Source organism: Geospiza fortis, unplaced genomic scaffold, assembly GCF_000277835.1.
Source record: "Geospiza fortis unplaced genomic scaffold, GeoFor_1.0 scaffold424, whole genome shotgun sequence".
NCBI classification, from domain to species: Eukaryota; Metazoa; Chordata; class Aves; order Passeriformes; family Thraupidae; genus Geospiza; species Geospiza fortis.
In genome coordinates, this window is record NW_005054354.1 from 1,638,331 (window position 1) to 1,661,573 (window position 23,243).

The 23,243-nt window shown below is 42.3% G+C and overlaps 2 protein-coding genes across 2 annotated transcripts in view; one reads left to right on the forward strand and one right to left on the reverse strand.

Moving 5' to 3' along the window:
* Positions 1-725: 725 nt before the first annotated feature.
* SLC26A3 (solute carrier family 26 member 3) lies at positions 726-14,236 on the forward strand. Its single transcript, XM_031059034.1, has 20 exons — positions 726-856; positions 1,659-1,798; positions 1,911-2,021; positions 2,113-2,270; positions 3,004-3,168; positions 3,868-4,020; positions 4,771-4,853; positions 5,662-5,809; positions 5,941-6,054; positions 6,164-6,241; positions 6,662-6,757; positions 7,487-7,593; positions 7,823-7,892; positions 7,981-8,073; positions 9,416-9,511; positions 10,123-10,356; positions 12,055-12,109; positions 12,606-12,751; positions 13,532-13,597; positions 14,213-14,236. The coding sequence occupies exons 1-20, from the start codon at positions 726-728 to the stop codon at positions 14,234-14,236; spliced, it is 2,268 nt and encodes a 755-aa protein (XP_030914894.1).
* A 6,874-nt stretch (positions 14,237-21,110) lies between these two features.
* The window catches only part of CBLL1 (Cbl proto-oncogene like 1), a 5,198-nt gene continuing 3,065 nt past the window's right edge, over positions 21,111-23,243 (reverse strand). The window contains exon 6 of the mRNA XM_031059016.1: positions 21,111-23,241. Within this exon, the coding sequence (XP_030914876.1) occupies positions 22,901-23,241 (341 nt within the window). The 3' untranslated portion in view covers positions 21,111-22,900. The remainder of the gene's footprint in view (positions 23,242-23,243) is intronic.

Genomic DNA, 23,243 nt, shown 5'->3' on the forward strand with positions numbered 1-23,243 from the left:
GGTGGGACAAGGCAGAAAATAGCATTCAGGTTGAATGCATTGAATGTATGTTGCAATTGCAACAACTGTTTGTGAACATGAAGCCGAGGAGAAGCAGTCCAATCTGTGGAAATAAATCTTACCAATAACAAGCAGCAATATTATGCTTTTTTACTCCTGAGCCTGGTCTCCTTGTCACACAAATCCAGCCCAATACCTTCAGCCTTGTCTCTGAATCCAAGAGAGGATGGCTGAGCCCTGCCTGGGCTCTGCCTTTCCCCTCACGTGTGGATTACAGTGAGCTCCCAGCCCTCCCAGCAGTGCCTCAAAGAGAAACTGCTTGGGATCTGCTTGTTTGTTCTTTAGGAAATTAATTTCCTTTGAGGGAGGAAGTTTTTGATTGTACATGGCTGAGTGAGAGATAAATTAACTCAGAAACCATCTTGTCCACTTTTTGGCTGCATCTTTAGAAAGAAATACTTCATGCTCCAGTGAAACACTGCTCTGCAGTGGGAGGAGGAGCAGGGCAGGAGATCACCTTGGCAAAGTGAAGCGGGTGCCTCAACCATCCCTCTTTTGATCTTCAAAGGTGGTAACGCTCAGTTTGGAGCTCACTCAGCTATGCTATGGATACTTGCCCCACAGTACATAAGGAGCTAACCCTGTTCTTCATTTCAGGTTTTTAATTGCCTGGAGCAGAGAGGGGCACACACAAGTAACTATCCTATCCTGACATTTCAGGAGAAATGGTTGAACCTGTGGGTAACCATTATGTTATTGCCAGACCTGTATACTCGGAGAATGCATTCAATGAAGAGCATGAGAAATTGCACAGATACCATAAAACCTTTTGGGATCACCTGAAACTCTATTTTAGGTAAGGAGATTTTTTTTTCAAATTAGATCTAAGAAACAGTCCTGACTGCTCTTGGACAGCATGAACTCCATCTTGACAGTGTCCATCTCCCATTCCAACATAGCAAGTGAAAATTCACTAACTAAATTCAATGTCGGATTTTTCTAATGGATTTTGACTGCTGTTACCCTTAGAAGTCTTCCTACAGCTGTATCTAAGGTAGCTTCTCCTTTTCTGGGCCCTCGGCAGCACAGACTCTAGGAAGATCTTACTGCACCCTTTCAGCACTTAAAGGGGTTTTATATGAAAGACATACTCAGGCTTTTTACCATGGCCTGTTGCAGCAGGACAAGGGATGTGATTTTAAACTAAAAGAAGGTATATTTGTACTGGATATCAAGAATAATTTTTTTGTGATGAGGGTGGTGAGGTACTGGCACAGGTTGCCCAGAGACATGGTGGATCCCCTCTCCCTGGAAATGTTCAAGGTTAGATTGGACAGGGCTCCGAGAAACCTGACCTAGTGGGTGGCATGCCTTCTTATTGGGGTGGGGGTTTGGATTAGACGGCCACAGAGGTTCCTTTCCAACCCAAGCCATTCTAGGGTTCTATGAGAATTTGGTTTGGAAAGAACCTCTGAAGGCCACTGGATATACCTTGAAGCACAGATGGCAGTGCAGGTTGATCAGGGCTGTGTCTGGGTGAGATTTTGACTTCTGGCATCCAGAACCCGAATCCTTCCCCTTTCCGCACCTCTCTAAAACAGGCTGCAATTCAGCCAAGCTGTTCACTGACAAAATTTTGTTCCCTTGTGCCTTTGCAGCTGCTCCCCACAAAGGGCCAAAAAAATTGCTTTGCGTTTGTTTCCAGTCGCTTCGTGGCTGCCAGCGTACCGCTTCAGGGAGTGGGTCCTGAGTGACATCATCTCTGGCATCAACACGGGGCTGGTGGCTGTGCTGCAAGGTACCTTGGGGAAATGCGTGTCCTCACACAGCCTGCTAAGCCAGGTGCCAAGGCACTGCTGGCCTCAGCCTGCAGCACACATGTCACCTTCCCTGGGCCTCTGTCTTTACAGGCCTGGCCTTTGCTTTGCTGGTGAATGTCCCCCCCAGTTATGGACTCTATGCAGCATTCTTCCCTGTCCTGGTCTATTTTATCTTTGGCACATCGAGACACATCTCAGTGGGTAAGTTCAGGCACTGCACCTACCCTCCTCACTGATGAAGAGCTACATGCTGCCTCTTCAGATCTTTTAACAAATGCCTTGTGCTGCTCAGGTCCCTTCCCTGTCCTGAGCCTCATGGTGGGAGGAGTCGTCACCAGGCTGGTCCCCGATGACAGCACTGGCAATGGCAATTCCACAAATACCTCAGCAATAAATTATGAGAGGGTGATGGTGGCTGCATCTGTAACCTTCCTTTCTGGGGTGGTTCAGGTTGGTAAATGTGTGTGTGTGTGTGTGCACACCTGTGTGAATAGGTGGAAGGTGGCCTGACCTTCCTCTCTGGTTTCTGCTGTTGTAGCCACCAAAGTAATCCTCTTCCGCTTTCCATGTAGTGACCCTGGCTCACTGATTAGGAGACATATCTTCCCTCCAGTGACCAGGCACTCACATGTGCTGTGAAATCCTTGGTTTTGCGCAGGCCTGAGCCCACAGCCTACACAGCTGCAACCTTCACCTACAGCAAAAAACAATCTGCTGGATAAGAAAATATACCTGTGAAAGTAATGTGAATGATGCAGATACACCAAGGGGAGTAAGAGCTCTGCCTTGCAATAGTAAAATATTTGGATTTGTTTTTTTTTTAAAAAAACCATTCATCCTTACTCCCTAATAAAGAATTCCTACAGTTCCTCCCTGCTTCATGAAACCCTTGTACCATGTGAAAATATGGAACTGAAAACCCTAGAAATAAGGATTTATGTTTTAGCTGTAAAATAAAAATAATGGGTTTTTACTGCTGCAGCAGTTACTCATACTAGTATTATGCCCTCTGTTGCTATATATCAACTTTTGTTGCAAGTCTGGTGATGGTACATTCCTTAATCTCTGGATGGATGGGATGAGGTGAAAATCTTTGCTTTCATGAAATATGGCTGTCTTTCTTTCAAAGATTGCTTAAAAACACAAATGAATCCCACTGACCCATGCTCATTTTGTATTTCAGTTGCTTCTGGGAATTTTCCAGTTTGGATTCATCGTTATTTATCTATCACAATCATTAATCAGTGGTTTCACAACTGCTGCAGCTATCCACGTTTTGGTATCTCAACTGAAATTCATGTTTCAATTACCTGTCCCCGGATTTAATAAACCATTTGGCATCATCTATGTAAGTGCTAGGTGTTCATTATTTGCTAATGCTACTGATGTACCTGGGATGTATTTCTGACTGTGTATCACAAGGCAGTAAAAATAACTCAGCAAAAAAATGCAAAGCAGGAGGAAAAACAAGAGAAAAATGAGAATATGTTATTAGTATTTAGCCAATCTTTAAATTTATTACCAAGCACCAAGTTACACCCCATTGAGATAATTAGATAATATTTACTATATTGTGTTGGCATATTTCAAATAAGCATTCAACTCTGCCTTAAGGATTTAATTATTAATTTTTCATGGGCTGATATTATACATATTTAATTAGCATATGACTCTGTGAGGGCTGTTGGATGAGAAAGGAGGGACTAGAAGTACAGGAAGGAAGGAGTGGAGAAAGGCACCTGCCCAGCAATGCCATTGCTCACATTTCCTATGACGGACTTGCCTGCTGTTCCAACCCTCCCTCAGGGGCAAATCTGGAGGAGAGGGCCACAAGTTAGTGGAAAAGGTCTTTTGCAGAAGCTTCTATCATTTGGCAGGTGCACATACATTCAGGGGGGCTTGCAGTCCACATCATCCCATGGGAATATCTCCCAAGCAGCACAGTCCTTAGAGCTGCTCAGATACAGGTTATTCTGGAAGGGATAGTGCTGCTGTGCCAGGGCACAACTGTTTCTAAAGCACCACATGTCTCTTCCTGCTTCTGCAGACTCTGGAGAGCGTTTTCAGCCAGATCACAAAAGCAAACATTGCTGACCTGGTCACATCACTGATTGTGTTGCTTATCGTGTTTGTGGTAAAAGAAATGAATGATCGATACAAGGAAAAGTTACCAGCTCCCATCCCGATCGAACTCCTGGTGGTGAGTCACTTCCTTCGATTTTGCAATTGCTCCGTGTAACGACATGGGAAGCAGAGTTTTAACTATTTCTTCTCCTGTTATCCACTAAATGATGCATTATCATTTTACCTGTAAAGAAAAAATTACAGCATTCAGGAGATATTGTGAGATGTTGTACTTCCACATAGCTGTTCTTAACTGACATATCTGTGGTGTTATAAACTATGAATTTTTTTCCTTGGACAGTAGAGGCTCTGACAGCAGCCAGCTGCAGTCTCACAGATGAGGCCCCTCTGCGCCACACCTGCAAGCAGTCACTGAAGTCCTAGATATCTATGGCCACACACAAAATTATTTTGCCCTCCAGCAGCAGAAGGTTTTGCCCACTCTGAGCAGCAGAGGGGTGGAGGAAGCTTCACAGGGGCAGCAAGCCTCCAAAATCCTGGAGGATATAAAGACTCAAGCAGCACTTGTTTTCCCCCAGAATCATTACAGCACCTTGTTAGAACATACCTGGTTTACTGGGTGGGATGATCTCTGTTGTTAGTAAGATATTCTGTTACAGTCTGTGTGATTTATGAATGCAAACCCATACCTGTTAGGTTATTCAGGAGTGACATCTGAACAGCAAGGGGATGTGAAAACTTGGGGCATAATTCTGCCACTAGTGATGAGGCTGGACAGTGTGTAAGAGAAGGAAGGTAATTGTGTTTAATAGATTCTTCACACTCTTGCTTTAATGTGCCTGAGATGTGGTTTATTATCTTTCAGACAATCTTAGCAGCACTGATTTCCTATTTTGTCAACTTTGAAGAAAAATTTGATGTAGCTGTTGTTGGAAAACTAGAGGAAGGGTAAGTGACTTACAATTCACCAGTGGAGCAAGACGTTCTCTTTAGTTTGGCAGTGTTGAACGAGTTCAGCTATGTTTCTGATTAAAAATTATCTGCTTCATCTTCTTCAGTAGGTAAATAAACATTTTTCTCTCAATGATATGATACACTTTCAGTACACAAAAGTTACACTTAGAGCACATCTCCTACTTATCAAGAAGTACACTGAGACATGAAATAATTGTGCACTTCACTTTCTGAGATAGCTGGTGAGCAGGAGGTTGATGTTTGTCCTTTTTATTGAACTACTCACTCCTGAACTCCTCCGTTTCCCTCGCAGCACATGCACAGTTCAGCAGCCACCACCAACCCTGGGAAGCTGCCAGGGCCCTGCACAATTCTCCTGCCTGGTCCCATGACCAGCCATCAGCATCTCTTCAGCACCATTATCCTCTAGAGACCTCAACATCTGCCCATCCAGAGTTATACCCACATAAAGATTATTTCTCCACATATAGAATATATAACCTTCATCTGGCTATGCCAGAATTTTGGCATAAAGAATCAGGTGGCACATGTCAAGTTAAAAAGAGGGAGGAAGACATTTGCTGGGACAGCAGAGTGAGTCTGTGGTGGTCTCTGTAGCCCCAGGGGTGTTAGTAGGTGAAGCTTGCAGAGCAACATCTATTTCTGCTCATGAGTCTCCTTTCTTCAGATTTCAGTTCACTGGAGAAAAAAAGAAGGGGGAAAAGGAAGTTCAGAAAGGAATTCTCCCTAGGATCTGCAAGAGACCCTTAGGCATCTCCTTAATGAGTTTTTTGTCTTTCAGGTTTCATGCACCTGTTGCACCTGATGTAGGCATCCTCCAGAACTGTATTGGTGACGGCATTTCCATTGCAATCGTTGGGTTTGCAGTGGCCTTCTCCGTGGCTAAAGTCTATTCCATCAAGCATGACTACCCAATAGATGGCAACCAGGTAGGCAGATAACACAGACATCAATATACTGCGTTTATCAGTGGGAAATAAGTAATTTTAGGAAAGCTTTGCCTTGTGAATAACTGTCACAAACCAGCTCTTAAGAACAATCTCTTCTATTTTTATTTCAGGAACTAATTGCTTTTGGGCTGGGTAATATAGTTGGTGGATCATTCAAGGGATTTGCCTCCAGCACTGCTCTGTCAAGATCAGGTGTGCAGGAGAGCACAGGAGGCAAAACACAGGTACAGAAGACAAGTCATGATGGCATTTAATGAAAGACAGCTCTTTTTTTCCTAGCTAGCCATCATGCCTGTGGGCACTTATTCATTGTGGAATTGTTCTCTCATGCAGATTGCTGGCATTATCTCATCTGTCATTGTTTTGATTGTGATCTTGGCCATTGGGTTTCTCCTGGCACCATTACAGAAGGTATTCACTTGTTTCATCTAATGCTTCCTCCTGCTTCCCGAAGACAGGGCTAATCTCTGAGCACACTGAGAGTGTTCATAGACTTCAGTGGGAGCCAAAAAGGTTTGAAAAGCTTGGTTCTTCTTCCCATGTTATGCCAGAAAGGACCCCTACATCTGGTCCCTCAAAAGGAACACAAGTACCCAAACACCAAAAACCAACTTTCAGGTGTCAAAAATAAGTGAGATTTGCAGCCTCAATCAGACACATGCACTGCACCATAGTGCAGTGTTGGATGTTCCAACAGCAGTGTGCACTGGGAGCAGCTCCCTGGCCTTTCAGCTGCACTTTGGCCCTATTTGTATGATCTTTTAATTCCTAATGTTTTACAATTTCTTTGCTTACTTAAACAAGGAACATGTGTTTTGGTCTTTTTAACAGTCAGTCCTTGCATCTTTGGCTCTTGGCAATTTGAAAGGAATGCTCATGCAGTTCAAGGAAATAGGCATCCTCTGGAGAAAGGACAAGTATGACTGTGTAAGTTGAGTTTCATGCATCAGAAGTTAAATGCTCTAAAAAAGCGATCTATCATACAAATGTTCTTTTTTTTATCCCTGCTTTACTTCACGAAACAGAAAGTACAATATTTGCATGCCTTTTTTACTGGTATATGCCTTGTTAATGTTTTCCATTTTGTCTCATGTATTTGGAGTCGATCCATACTCTTAACTTCATTTTCTTCCATTTCATCAAAATCTATTAAAATAGTGCATTTTATAAAGCCAGATAGAGAAGACAGTTACAGAAAATGCCTAAATGACAGAAAATATCCAAATATCTACTGCATTGACTAAGCATTCAGGGACATTTCTCACAATCACACAATGTGTCATATGGAAGATACACAGCAACAAACAAATGAAAACTGGGACTTGAAGGGTCTACTGCAAATGGTAAAGGTTGTGCTTAGAGGGCAGGACTTGTTGCCTCTCACAAAATTTAGGCTTGCAAATGGTTCCAGGCCTCAGTTTTCTGAGCTATCAAACAGTTATCTGCCCCATGAAAATGCTTTGAACTCTGTGACTAAAAGTTATTCAGTATTATCCAGTAATTTATCAGTCATGTACACTCACAGCACCTATATTTGCACACTTACAACTCTCGGCTTTACTAGATTTCTGATTCACTTCTAATCTTGCCTTTCTGCTGGATTTTCATTAGGTTCTTGACATGTTTATAATGTTGCCATCCACTGTCTCCTTACAGGTTATATGGGTGGTGACTTTCTTAGCTGCCATCTTTCTTGGCCTGGACATTGGACTAGGAACAGCTGTGGCATTCCAGCTGCTGACTGTGGTGATCCGCTCCCAGATGTGAGTACTTGTTCAATGCAATGGTTTCCCGGGGCCTCCCTCTGTACAGGGAAGGGCAACAGCCCCATCTGTGCCTTGGTCTGTCCAGCAACCGTGCATGGAAAAATAATTTACAGGTGTAAACCTTTGGATGTGGGGCTTGCCTCAGTGTGCCACCCCAGCTGAGATGGTTTCATTTGATCCTGTTCCCACGTGGGACACAAGTAATTGTGTATGTGTTTGTTCACAGTCCAAGCTGCACTGTTTTGGCCAATGTTGGGAGAAGTAACATCTACAGAAACAGGAAGGATTACACTGATGTAAGAAATGCCTCATTTCTTTTACCACCTGCTGCACTTGTGCTTCTATAGCAAACATTGCCACTGACACTTTTGCTTCATTTTACAGATCTATGAGCCAGAGGGAGTGAAGATTTTCAGATGCTCCTCTCCAATCTTCTTTGCTAATATTGAATTCTTCAGAGAGAAACTCATCACTGCTGTAAGTGTCTGAGGCTTCCTGAACATATGAATTGTGTGACACTTTAAGGTGGATACAGTTTCCCAATAATTACTATATATGCAGTCATTCCACAGTTCAAGGGTGAGCTTTCTGTTGCCACTACTGTCATATAACATGTATGCACACACCTCTGAGAAAGAGAACATGGTATATGTTTATATCATATGTATACTTATACCATAGCAATACATATTTAAAGAAGAAAGGAGTATAAACATAGATAATATAAAGGCAAATTTATTTTATTATATTATATTTGCTCTTGTATTTACACACAATAAATTCTAGTTTACTCGTCTTGCCCCAAGAACGTAACCACAACAGTCAGAAGAATACCAAACGGAATCATCCTCTCAAAGAGGTCTTGACATCTTTCATAACAAACTGGTGAATGCAGCCAGTGTTTCCATAGCCAGCACAGAGATCCAGGACCCCTGAGCCCCCACTGTGTGAATGAGGCTCACCATCCCCAGCCCAAACACAGCCTGCACTATAACCTCCCCTTCCTGCTGCTCTTAGTGGGGAGTTGATAAGCAGTGACTCCCCTGAGCACTCATAATGAGCAGTTTGTTCTTCACATGAGGGACTGACACTGGCAGAGGAATGAGAGAATCTGACACATTTGTTCTCCATGTGCTTGGCTTTCACCTCAGAAGAGCCTGAAGCTTTTTTTCCGCAAGTGCAAATGTTCACACCACTCTTTCTCTATAAATACAGATACTTCTAACACCTTTCTCCTCTACACACTAGATGGATGAGGCAGAAGACTTGCAGGAATTTAGTATTTTAGCCTAATTTTATTATTAGCCTAATTTACCTGCCATCTAATTCTTTAAAACCAGCTCAGAGTTTCAAGAGACATATGAAGGCAACATGACAAAATCTGGCTTTCTTCTTCAGGCAAAAGAGTGGGTGAATGACCCACACTGCAGTCAGGAGGCACAAAACAGATACAAACCATGAGCTCTCCGATCTTGGCCACCTGGGTGACCATCTCATAATGCAGATGAGTAGGAGATGCCAGCGCTGTGCCACCCTGCTGGAATTGCTGGCCTGTGCTAAGCACTGTCGCTGCTGTAATGCTGTCCATGCTGGTGTCCTCAAGCAGTACAGATAGCCCTGCCTCATTTGCAGCCATTCCCATAGACATCCTTCCAACCTGCAAAGAGCCCTTGCTTGAATTTGTGAAAAGTGGCAGACAACATCAAGTTCAAACTATGGTCATCATGACTGTAACAAAAACCTTGTGAGATGCTTTGTCCTTCCCCTGGTGTCACAGAGGTGGTTTTTTGTTGAATTATTCAAAGTGCTGGTTTTGCAGGTTGGCTTCAACCCACTGAGAGTCCTGAGGAAACGCAATAAAGCTCTGAGGAAGATTAGGAAGATGCTGAAGAAAGGAGAGCTGCAAGTGACACCGGTATGTAAGGCAACCCCCCAGGGTGAGGGGGGAGTTAAGGAACCCAGCTCCCTGTTTTACATGGCAGAGAAGGACCTCATAGCCTCCCTTCTTAATTAGATACACTATTCCCCAAGCTGCCACTTTGTGACATAAACACATTTAAAAACCAAGATTTTAAATGGCACTCACAGTTTGAGACCTACAGATTTACTATGGGCAGAGCTTGTGCATGTCCACTGGAGTTTTGTTTGGCAACAAATAGCAGGATCAGATCCCACAGAAGTGAATATCTTTCTGCATTAATGGTAGGATAAAGCTGGTTTTCTCCCAGCTCAAGTCCTGCATGCCTTTTGTTGACTTGTTCCAAAATTACTGAATTAAAATGTGTCTGGCAACTGGCTTCAGGAAGCAATGAAAAGCCATCATCAAGTGATTATGATGATGATTAAATAATTTCCATATTTCTCCAGACAAGGGAGAGACAGAACTTCCCAGGTGGGTCCTGCTCTGTCTCATGGGAAGATCAGTTGTGTGTTGCCATTACTCTTGCCCTGTTGTGAGAAGTATCACTACCCTGGCTGGGTATTAAAGAAGAGAACTAATTATGACATTTTTCTATGTCAACACAGAAGGGCTTGATTTGCATGGCTAACCCTACATATGAGTCAGAGGAAGAGTTGGACAACAACAAGATAGAAGAGCTGGACCAGCCCACCATCATGACAGACTTGCCCATTCGGATCAACTGGAGCACTGACCTCCCCCCTGGCATCACTGTGCCCCAGGTCAACATCCACAGCATCATTCTGGATTTCTCATCTGTGTCCTTCCTGGATTTTTCTGCCATGACAGTCCTCCGAAAGGTAATCACAATTCACGAGACAAAGAGTGATCATATGAGAGGAACTCTTACAAATGCAGTTACACTTGAGGGATACACATGAGCAAAAGGATGGTGCCCAGAGGCACCTGGACAGGAGTGGGCCCACCTGAACATCATGAAGTTCAACAAGGCCAAGTGCAAGGTGCTGCAGGTGGATCAGGGCAATCCCCAGTATTGATACAGACTGGGGAATCAATGGATTGAGAACAGACCTTCAGAGGAGGAGATGGGGATGCTGGTGGATGGAAAGTTGGACATGACCCAGCAATGTGCACTCCCAGGCCAGAAAGCCAATCATATCCTGGGCTGCATAAAAAGAAGTGTCACCAGCAGGTGATTCTTCCACTCTCATGAGAGATTCTACTCCACTCTCATGAGACCTTGCCCGAAGTAGGTGACCAACTATGGGGTCACCAAGACAGGAAAGACATGGACATCTTAGAACAGGTCCAGATGAGAGCCATGGAAAGGACCAGAGGGTTGGAGCATCTTTCCTATGAGGAAAGGCTGAGAGAGCTGGAGTTGCTCAGACTAGAGAGGAGAAGGCTATGAAGGCTGTACTATTAAGTATGTCCTTTCCATACTTAGAGGGGGCCTATGAAAAAGCGTGGAGAGGGACTTCTTGCAGGGGTATACAGTGACAGGACAAGAGGCAATGGCTTTAAAATGAAAGAAGGCAGGTCCAGATTAGAAGAAATCTTTTACTGCGAGGGTGGTGAAATACTGGAACAGGTTGCCCAGAGAAGCTATGGATGCTCCATCCCTGAAACTGTTCAATGGCAAGTTAGATGATGTTCTGAGCAACCTGCTCCAGTGTAAAATGTCCCTGTCCAGGGCAGGGGCTTTGGAACAAGGTGATCTTTAAGTCCCTTCCAACCAAAACCATTCTATGATTCTATTCTGTGTTTGTAGTCTGCTTCTTAAAGGCGTTGTGGCATGGACTGGAAGGCCGGTGGCAAACCTTGAGTTTATGTGAATTTGAATGTACATTTTCTATAGAAAATGTTTAGGAAATAGTTTAAATAATCAGTATAAATTGTCTTGGAATTAAAGTGTTGTCTGTAGTACCCTTTCTTCACCTGGTAAGATTTTGGGAAGCTTTGCAGAAATGTAGATATGAAATATAGCTTTGAACACCCAGCTGGAGTTGGAACATTGGAGTTCCATTTCTGCTCCTGACTTTGCTTGCCCAGATGACCTTGAACAAAGCAAAAGGCACAACATTTTCAACAGTAGCAGCTACAGTTAACAGTCTGGAGACACAGAGGGTGTGTATTTCCATAGGAACTAAAGACCCACCATGACAGTGGGAATTCTAGTTCTGCTCAAGTTCCCAGTTACAAAAATCTCCCCCAGAAGATTGTGAAGTAATTTTTTTTTCGTTTCATCATGTGTCATGTAGATACAACAAAGCCATACAACTTATGAAAGATCACCTACTTCTCTGTGAGCTAAACCTTTTCAATAGGCTCTTTCCAAAAGGCTTGGCCACCCCTGTCTGCAGCCATGTGAAGAGATTGTCCTGCCTCTATGTGCAACAGAGTTTGAGTCTAGATCCACTTACCATCACAGATCTTAAATATCATAGAGTGGTTGGTATATTTGCTGTGGCTAATCACTATAGTGGCAATCAGCAAGCCCAGCAGAATCTAAATGGTGCCTCCTTCTGGTTTAACAGACTTTGAAAGAGTTTGTCCGGCTCGACATTGACATTTACATTGCTGGGGCATATGGTGAGTACTGGCCTTTGCTTTAGCATCCCCACAGATGCCTCATCCCACTGCCTCCCCTGCTGACCACTGAGTATGGCTGTGGAGGATTACCCAGCCATCCATTATCCACCTTCCAGTCTTGGATAGCAAACAGGTCCCACTAAATGGGAAATTGTTACTCCCATGCTGTCCCCAAAAGGCTGGGACCATGTGTGATGGCTCCTTTTGCCTGTGGCCACTGCTGTGTTGTACAGCTCTGCGCTGCAGGACCCACCATCATGCTCCCTGGGCTGGGCATTGAATAAGAAAAGGGGCTCAAATTCCTTCCTGCCTGGCACAGAGGAGGGAACTACTGATGGGCATTTATGTTCCACCATAAAGCCATCTGTTCGAATGAATAAAACAGCGCATTATACCAGCAGCTCCCGTGTTCACTCAGTGGGCATGCTCAGGATACACCATTTCTTCCTTTTTAAGGCCTGCAGGTCACTTGTGCTTTGATTTTGTTCACTCACAGAGGGCCTCCTGGACAAACTGGAGAGAAGTGCATTTTTTGATGAAGAGATTAAGCCATCCATGTTTTTCCTCACCATTCATGATGCAGTTTTACACATTTTGCTGAAGAAGGACATAGCCAACTCCCCCAAATTAAAGCTTGCTGAGGTAACACTACAGTCTTCATCTATCATTACTTTAATGCTTTTCCAGTATTGCCAGGCTCCCAGCAGTGCCCTGCACAGCTACAGCTGTGTGCGCTACACTGTCTCTATTTTCAAAAAGATAGTCATTAAAACTCAGCTGTCTCCAATCAAATTGAAGAACAAGAGTGGCTCCTGGTTCAGATGTGTGGAAATCCACTTGTGAAGGGAGTGAATAATCCCCACTGGTGACTGGCCTGGCTGTGGACTTCAAGTCACCCATTTGGGAAGAGCACAGTGCCCATCCACCATCCACCTCTGTGGTCACCCACCCAGCAGAGACTGCTCAATTTGCTGCAGTGGCTCTTGAAAGGCAGACTTTATGCTGCTTGCATATAGGCTTTCCAGCCCTGTCTGTCTTCAAAAGGAGTGCTAAAGTACTGTGGACAAATTAGTACTGCCAGATTTGGTGATGGCCTTTCTGGGAGTGTTCATAAATCAAGAGCAAGATAGGATCCTGTATACAATAAATGTGTTTAAATGTACCAGACCCAGAATGCTGCTCATGTGGAAACTGTCTAATCCCATTTAACTGAGCTGGTCCAGACCTTCTGCACTGATCCAGAGATGCTGTGGAGGTCATAAAAGCCTGACCTGACAAGTGAGAGCTTCCTTTCTTCTATGTCAACATCCCAGGCATGTTCCAGAGATTTAAAAATAAAGACCTTCTTTAATGTGAAAAACGATAAACAGAAAAAGAAAAGTAATCCATTTCCTAACCCACAACTTCTTGTGCTCGTTGCAGGAGAAGGGTAGAAGCAGTGACTATGTCATCATCCCCAGGAACGGACTGCGCAGCCGCGAGTGCACGGTAAGGCTCTGGCTATGGCCCTCCAGCTGTAGACAGTGCAGCCCAAAAGAGCTGCTCACGGGAATGGCTAGGTCAGATAACAAAAGCTTCTTCACACCTGAGCTCTTGTGTCTGCCCAGGCAGAAATTCACCAGACGTTTGGGATTTGGCTTAGGGCAAAGCCTTACCAGGTAAGAGGGATGGGGTTGGCTTTCAAGCCTTGCGGTGTGCACGGGGCAGAGGGAAGGCAGGCAAAGGCTGCCTCACCAGCCTGCCTCACCTGGTCTCCTCACCTGTCCATCCCAGCTCCTCCATGATAAAGTCACTGGCAGAATGGCCCTGTGGCAGAGAAGTCAACATTAGTCCAGTTTATCTAATTGTCTCAGGCAGAAGGGGAGTCTGGAGACAGAGATAAGGGACACACACAGCCTTCCAGCACAAAGAGAGAAGGGCAGTGTCCAGCACAGGGCAACCCTGTAAGGAGGAAATGTCAGACCCCAGTCTTCCCATCCAAATGCTTTAGGGGATCAAATACTTACACATATTTACCATACAAATACTTACACATCATTTACCAGATGACACCTACCCTGGCTATTCTTTACAGAATGTGCATTTTTTTTTTATTCCTTACAGATTCCAACAGAAACAAAATTTTAGACTTAACTTCCTAAGTATAATATCCTCCAGCAACACAATGTCAGAGAAGATGAATGTGTGATGAGCATGAGGACAGAAGGACACTTTTAAATACCTTAAGAAGGACTTACTACATATAGTTATGTTCCAGGCTTTGAAATGGGCTTGTTAGTCTTTATGTGTCTCTGTATATATAAATGTATTTATATATACATATATATATATTTATATAGAGAGGCTAAAATCACACAGGTTTTCTTATTTCATACCACGGTTTGTAGACAACCTGTACAGTTTCTTGAGAATCTATAAATATTTGAAATCTTGTATTGGATACCATAGAATAATAGTTAGGACTGATATTTTATCTTCAGCATGTATATAACTTGAATAAAGTTTTCTTGATGGTTTGTAAGATATTTAGTAGACTGAGTTAAACTTGCTCTCAGCTTACTACCACAAGCATAAGCACAGTGTACGTATATGTGACTAATATATCTAATTATGAAGATTGTTCAGGAAAGACACAGGATTTTCAGAACAAAACAAGATTCATTGATTTGGATTGGGCTTGTGTAAAGTGCACAAGGGAGGATACATTGATAGTGAACCATTGTACATACACAGAGAGTGAACCACCATGGTTTCAGTGACTGTATGTGCATTTGTCCATGCACCATCAGGGTAGCTCACAGTCAGTGAGACCAGCCTGTGACAGACAGTGGCCCCAGAACCTGGCTGAAGGAGCTGGGGGTGTGGAGCTCCAGGTGGGCAGGCTGAATTGCCAGGATCTATGGACAGACAGGCAGAGGGCTTCAGCTCAAAGAGTCTTCTCTGATACTCTGCACAACTGCTGTCAGTTAACCCCTGCTGCAAGTCTAGGGCTTGAAGATGAGCTATATCACAACTTTCAGAGAAGAACACACAATGCCCACAGTGACAGAACTTTTAATTTCTTAAAGCAAGTGCTAGAGGTATAAAAATCTTTGGCCTAGAGGAAAATGGAACCATTCCCGGAGTCTGAAAGAAACAGCACTCTGAAATCACAAGAGTTTTTAGTCTTCAAAGCCTAGTTTCAACTTTCAGTTGAGCTGGGGTGGCCAGAATTGTTCATTTGGACTTGAAGAAGGGCTGAAGGGAAGGAGAAACTGTTCTGCACTACGGTTTTTATCTTCAGAGTATGCAGGTGTTAAAAACAAAATCTGTTAAATATTCTCATCTCTTTTTTTATTTTTTTTTAATCTGGAGTTTTCTGATGAGAATCAAGCTGGGAGACAGTATTAAAATTGAAGAGATTTTGAATATAGAAAGAATTAGGTGAGCTTGAAGAGAGAAGTGGACAAGTTCAGCTTTCAGGAAACACTCATGCAATTTGCAGATGAATAACAAGCTGTGCTTCTGTGGTGGGTGATCATGTGCCTGACCTGGTGTGAGAGAGGTGGCCCTCGGTGGCATCACAGAGATGCTGCTTCCTGCAGACACCATGGGGAAGGTGAGCAGCTGCTCACACCAAGCACTGCTCTTCTGCATGTGCCACAGCAGATTCACCGTCCCGTACGTGTCGCGTGCCAGATAACCAGCACTGCAGTACCTGCAGACAGGTGCAATTAGCACACTGCCAAAGTGCCCTTCCAATGCACCCTTCAAAAAAACATAGAGTGAAACACAATAGATCTTTCCAGAACACAAAAGTTACTTGGTCACCACAATATAAAAAAGACATTAAACTATTAGAGAGTGTCCAAAGGGCAATGAAGATGGTGATGAGGAGAAGCCATATGAGTGGCTGAGGTCACTGGCTGGAGGCGACTGAGGGGAGACCTCACAGCAGTTACAATGTCCTCATGAGGGGAAGAGGAGGAGGGGCAAGCACTGATCTCTGCTCTGTGGTGACCAGCGACAGGAAATGAGGGAGTGGCCTGAAGTTGTGCTGGGGGAGGTTTAGATTGGATATTAGGAAAAGATTCTTCCCCCAGAGGGTGTTTGGGCACTGGAACAGGCTCCCCAGGGCAGTGGTCACAGTGCCAGCCTGACAGAGCTCAATGCTCTCAGGCACATGGGGTGACATGCAGGGATGGTGCTGTGCAGGGCCAGGTGTTGGATTTGATGATCCTTGTGAGTCCCCTCCAACCCAGCACATTCTGTGATTCTGTGATACTGTGCAAAGCACAGGGGAAATTTCACTCTAAATAGTCTGAACTTCAGGACTGAGCTCTCCAGTTCAAGAAGAGCTGTAAATGAAGAAAATTGTTATGAGGATCAAATGTAAATGAAGAAAGTTGTTATGAGGATCTTTGTAAAATGGAGAGCCTGTATCTAAGGATTGGCAAAAAGAGAAATAGATACAGGGATTTAACCTAGGATAGAAGAAAAGTTATGCAAGATAAAAAATAATATTGTCCTGTAAGGAGAAAAAAAATGAACTGGACAAACTTAAACATGAACAAGATATTAGAAGATGGTTTCTCATTTTTACAATGGTGAGATCCTTTCCAGCTGGAACAAGAGGAGCAAAAACTAAACAGCTTTTAGGATGAGATGTAAACATGTTCATGAAAACCATGATACCCCATCATACTAGTGAAATATGAACTGCCAGACTCCAGCTGCTCTTTTCAGTCCTGTGCTCACATGTACCTGTACAGACCCAGGCAAACACCCCCATCAAAAGCAATAAATGAAGTGCAGTATCTGGTGGAGTACCACATACTGCACTCCATATGGGATTTTTTGTCAGGCTTCAGGTTAATAAAAAAGATTATTTTCTAAGTTGCACATCTCAGAACAATTAATTTCTATACTAATGACTTTTCTGACATAGCACAGTGCCACAGACGATAAATCCCCCTTCCAAAACTATTCACCTTCTCTTAAATGGTGCATAGACAGCCTTGGCCAGAGAGCTTTGCACTCCCATGGCACACATCCCTACCAGCTACTTGCCATGTTCTTAAATCAACCTACTCCTTCTTTTAGCACACATCCCTACATTAGGTTCTTAAATCAACCTACTCCTTCTTTTTCAACATTGATACCAGTAGCAATTGTACTTCCGATGCTTTATGAGCTATTCTGGTTATTTCTGCAACTCTCTGTTATTCCAATACCAGCATTTTTCTGGGCAGTTTACTCTCATGCAGATGATAACATCTTGTGGGATACTGTGCTGATGCAGATTTACTGCTCCATTTTTGAGACAGGGACTTTCAGAAACCTGACTATTTAGGTTTCTAAATATCCTGCACTGGGTGTTGTTGCTGCTCAGTTAGAACACTACCATATACTGCATTTTAATAATTTCCTCAGGAATTAGGCAAAAAGGCAAATTCCATACCTGCTCTTTGGAGACCTGACAGGTATCATGTTAATTTCTCATCACATATCCTAAGCCTATCTCTCTTCAGCACAGTACAGACACTTTGTAACTAAATAACAATTTTATAGCCAGCAAGAGGGATGGAAAATGGAGAAGCCAGAGAGCCAGAGATGCTCAAGCCTACTCTCAAGTCTGATTATCACTTTGTGGTGCAATGTGAAATACAGAAACAAAAAATTAGAAGTGTTTATTCAAGGTCTTAGGCCCAATGGAGAGTGGATTATAACACACAAACCTGATTTTTTTTCAATTTCAAATTGAGTTCCTATTAAGGAAGAAGTATCCTTAAGCACCTCTACTGAAACGCTGCTCACAGTTCCCTATTCCTCATCCCTGTGCTGAATGTGGAGAATTTGTTTTCTCAGTCTGTATGCATTGCTCCCTTCTGCTTCCTAAGAAAATGCCTGAAAGTTTACCTGGCCCAGAAATGGCAAAGGACAAATTGAGCAACAATCATCAGCACTTAAGTGATTTTATTTAGTGGAGGAAATAATTCACCATAAATTATCTTGGAGGGGTGTTCAAACATTGGCTTTCACAAATAAAACTGAGGAAAACCCTTGATGACTGACACATACTTACTTCTATTTAGTTACTCATTTGGGGTTTTTTCCCTAAGCAGTTATGCTGAAGTTCTTTTGTGAAACATTACTACACAAAAATGGAAACACTCCTGCCTGCCCACAGATATTAGCACTCTTCCCATTACCAGAATTGTGTTACAATGAGCCTTACTGGCACTCAGGAATCACTTCAATTGTATTATCAAAATTGCTCACTAAAGTTTCATCATGACTGAGCTGATTTACCAGCTTCCTGCTGCTATTCCACCCATGCTTTTCTGGATGTATGCTGCACTTTTTAATACTTTAATCTCTTGCACTCATTAACTGAGTGCAAGAGATTAAAATAATAAATTTTAAAAAATTTATTATTTTAAAATAATAAATTTCTAAAAAGAAGAAAAAAGACCAACAAATTAATGCCTCATACTCAAGAGAATAGACATCCCATTTAGAGTAGGGAAAGTTTCTAAAGTTGGTGTCTCATGGCTAAGTCAAGACTAAAAGGGGATTTAAACATCATTTTCACTCACATTGCCCAAACAAATTCAGCCAGTTCAGCTTGCAAACTGGTCAGTGTGAATCACTAATGTGAGTATAACACATCTGAACACAGTGCAAAAGCTCAAAACTGTGAAGGGACAATTACTGTATCAAGGTGATTTATGAATTGCTAAGAATTGTTTTTAACACTATAAATACAAAGGGAAATACAACTTGTATAGTACTGATATTTACTTTAGAAGTGTAATCAGGATGGAAATGAATCCAAACCTTGCACATTTCTCTGCTGTACTGGACTCTGTCATATACACAAAAAGTTCAAACTTATTTCCCATACATTGAATATTCCATTGCAGCTCCAATGCACAGTGCTCCTCCAGTTTCCCAGGTTTGACAGGACCTTCTGCTGTGAGCCTGGGCCTGCTTTTGTCAGCAGCCCAGTAATGCACACAGAGAGAAACAACTCAAATTCAGACACAAGTTTTACAGAGCAGAAAACAGTTTAAGAAGAGAGGGGTGTGTTCAGACTTGATCCACAAGGAAAGCATATCCACTAATATGTTTTTGAGAACATCTGACTTCCACTAAGGGGGAAACAGTTTTCTCCCTTGCTAAGTGTGCAAATTCAAAAGTGGAGTTAGGTAATAGTAAAGTTACTTCCACTTCAGTTTGTAACAAATAGTTTTTGACAGTCTTTGAGAGCAGGAAGTGAAAAGAAGTGGAAAATTCATCCAGTAAGGTTTTATAATTCTCTTGGATCAGATTTAAAAAAAATAATTCACAGTTTTAATTCTTCTTTTTAGAAGAAAAATATTACTTATCACATGTAGGTAATCAGTCTTTAAGTTAACAGTATTAAAAAAACCTCATCACAAACAGAAAGTATAGTTCACACAATCAGTCCCCTAGTTATAAAGTATGCATGGCTGCAGGCAACTCCTGAAGCAAAGTCAGAGATAGGATCAAGGAGAAAGTGTAAGGAGACAAGCATCTAAAGCACAGATGTTTTCAGGCCATCTGCTGGTGTCCTTTCATTCTTTCCATGGTGAACACAAACCATCTCTAACTCTTTTTCATTGCTTTTGCGACATTGTTAGAGGAAGCTGCAATGGCTGACAAATTTAAATGTCAGAGTTCTCTTTAAAACCTGAGATCTGCTTGGCAATGCTTCAGGAAGGAGATCACTGCCACAGACCAGGAGATTTATTCAAAATAAACATAATTAATGAAATTCAAATGTTTGTCTTTACAGTAAGAAGGAATCCAAAGAAATCACATCTCACCATTTCTAACTCTGTCAATTATACAATTAAATACAACACATAAATTCTGTAACCTCTCAGTAAAATCACCAGGTATTTATAAAAAAAACAACCCAACCAACAAATCAAGGGAAAAAAACATCCTAATATACAAAACCCATAAACAAATTGAAAAGACAGTTAACACAGGGTTTCAAGCAGAGGAAGCATTTTTAAACTTTGTAAATATGGAAACATCAACAATGCCCTTAGTTACATAGGTAATAGATTTATATATATAATCCAATCCAGATTTAATAATTAAAAAAATATATTTAAGTCTTCCTCTTACAAGATGACATAGAAATTTAACTCAAGTCCAAGACCTGCCTACATAGGATGACTATTCAGCTAAGTTCTCTATCACAGACTTTTCGTCCATGGTCATTAACCAGCTCAAGGGATCCCACTCATTTTTTTGGGTAATACATCATTGTCCCTATGACATATGTCACCTCTGTTTCAAATACAGAGAAAAAATTCTCACACACTGTCTACAGTGACAATGATAGAGATACATTCATCTTCTGTGCTTCTTGATAGAGCAAAACCTGCTGTTTTCCCTTAATCAATCTGCCTCAGCATTTTCAGGAAAGCCCTTTAACAGTCACTTCAAGAATAGCTTTGGACACAGAACTATTTTGAACTCTTCATCTGGGTTAAGAGATGGGTGAACATGTAACAGAACTTGCAACCTGACTTACTTCAAAAAGCCAGCACGGTGGAAAGAGTGGCCTCATCTCCTCACCACCTGTGACTGTGGGCAGCAGCTCGTTCCAGAATGTGATTTTCCCAAACCCAGAGCAGGGGTGAAGTGGAGCACAGCCCTCCCTGTGTGTCCCAGCACAGGCAGCTGGAGCCCTCTGAGTCCCCATGACACAGCTGCACTGCTGGGCCTCAGCTTGGCTGGGCAGAGCCCAAGGACAAGGATCAGACATGCAGCTTTCCTCACAGATAAAGTCACGTGCTGTAACACAAATGTGCCTCCTCCCAGGCAACTTCACAGTGACAGAAGGGGTCCTCAAAAGTTCCTCATGTGTTTGTTGGTTACTGAAAGAAAAGAATGCTGGCAGAGCCATTTTTGCCTTCACATGCATAGAAACAGTAAACTTTCAACTAGCCCATTTCACAGCACACTATCACAATCAGTCTCTTTTGCTTCACCACTGTATTTTATTTAAAATTACTTAGTTTTCAGAGCAACCAAACCAAATAACTCTCTCTTAGAAAGAAATATGTTACAGCTAAGCAGACTTTCAAGCAGTTGACACTTACTGGCCATTTGCATACCCCAGAATTTATTTGTTCTTGTCTCTAAAGAAATATTTACTTGAAAGGCAGTCTAAAAGATTTGGCCATGGTCACAAGGAAATCAATGGCAATCAAGAACAGAATAAATCTAAAGAGCCCTTGCTCTACCAATTAAAAATATAAAGTTTAGACATAAAAATACAAAATCTGGAATGTTGCACTGTCACAGCTCTTTCATAAATTTAACCCTTATGATTCTGGAAAAGAATTTTTACAAAATAAAAAGTAACACTGAGGCTTTACAATGGCTCAGATTATTTGAGAACAGTAGGAAACTACAAACTTTAAAAAAATCCCAAAGGACTTAATCTAAAAGCACCACTGCCAGAAATGTGGCATTTGGAAAAACAATGGTTCAGTCCAAATACTTAAAAGAAATGGAAAGATAAACACTCCAACCAACAGACAGTACTGTCTTGTTAGTGTCTGCTTCTGCTACCAGCTGCACTAAAAAGGAACTTCTCATTTTAGATTATGTTTCTCTTGAAATGTATTCTCACAAAACAAAAATTTTGGACAAAAACAGAACTAAAAGCCTGATGATATTGCGAGTTTTTGGGAAAAGCAAAACACCTAATGACTGACTGATCAACTAAACCCGTATCACAAAATCAAAGCAGATAAATAATGTGTACCTTTTTATTTCTACACATGGGATTTCAGACCACTTTTCTCATGTTATCCAAATGGGAAGTTCTCCTACTGTACACATTATATAAAGTGAGAGAGGCAAGTGTGACTTCCCTGCCTAAAAGAAGCTGCTTTTCATGGACATGGCAAGCCAGTTCACAGCCACTTCCACAAAAACACAGCCATAGGTAAACACAGTAGTTTGAATTCAACTCCACTGAGCAGCTTACATGTAAACAGAACTTTCTGAATCAAAACTAGCTTTAAAACAAACTCCAAAAACTCAAAAAAAAACCCCCACAATACATGGTTTCATGTCATGTCCAAAGCTCTACCTTTGATAGATTCATTTTGATGCATAAAGAAAAAACTGGAAAAGCTGGAATGCGGCAAATGCAGAATTCTGCATGTCTGATTTCTAGTGCCAAGAATTCATTACAGCCTGAAATCCTCATGAGTAACGGTAAATGGCAGTAGGAGAAATATTAAAAAGTTCCTTTAATATTTCACTACACTGCTGTTTGGAAGGTATACGTGTTGAAATGGTGTCCCAGAACTATGTGTATGTTAACTGCATATAAAAACTCACCACATTTACAACCATATTTAAATTTAATTATTGTACACAGGTTAACAAAAACACCGGGTTTAACAAAAACAATATTCAGAATGGTACAACACGTGTTCATCTTCTCCAGGAAATAATATTACAAGTGATCATCTTAGGACAATTTAGCCACACTAGCAACAGGAGTTCTGTTAAAATGCAACTGTGGTCTACTAAGCCACTTATTTTAGCACTACAGAGTATTTGAAGTTAAGAGTCCTACAGCCAAGGCTTAAAAATCATTTAAGATTCAAACCTCAAAATGTCTTACAGTCAAAATGACAGTATTCTTAAAAAAACCACAACAAAATAACCCCAAAACAATTAATTAAAAGGCTTCTGTATTTAGTTTTATCCTCTTCATGGCATTCTCTATTCATATAGTTGCTTGTATCATTGGTAATAGGGTCTGTATCTGGCTTGATCAGGGTGATGTGGTCCAGGAAGGGGGGCCTGAGCAGGAGGCCCTTGCATTCTCGGAGGTGGAGGCGGCCCCCTTGGAGCTGGCCATATCCCTGGACTCATTCCCCCAGGCTGTGTGAAAGGGGGACTAAGAGTTCCTTGATCTTCACTGAACTGTGGCAAAGAGTTGGGGTTATAGTGATGAGGAGGGGGAGCATTGACATTTACAGGTGGGCCTCCGTGCTGCGGAGGGGGAGGTCCCGGAGGAGGATGGTTCATGTAGGGCGGCATCTGGGCAATGATGTGTCCGGGCGGCGGGGTGATGGGCGGCGGG

Bases quoted from the DNA above. Each gene is read 5' to 3' on its own strand.
- SLC26A3 (XM_031059034.1), top strand. From the start codon at position 726: ATGGTTGAACCTGTGGGTAACCATTATGTTATTGCCAGACCTGTATAC. The intron at 857-1,658 runs GTAAGGAGATTT...GTGCCTTTGCAG, and splicing joins CACCTGAAACTCTATTTTAG to CTGCTCCCCACAAAGGGCCA. The intron at 4,854-5,661 runs GTAAGTGACTTA...TTTGTCTTTCAG, and splicing joins GTTGGAAAACTAGAGGAAGG to GTTTCATGCACCTGTTGCAC.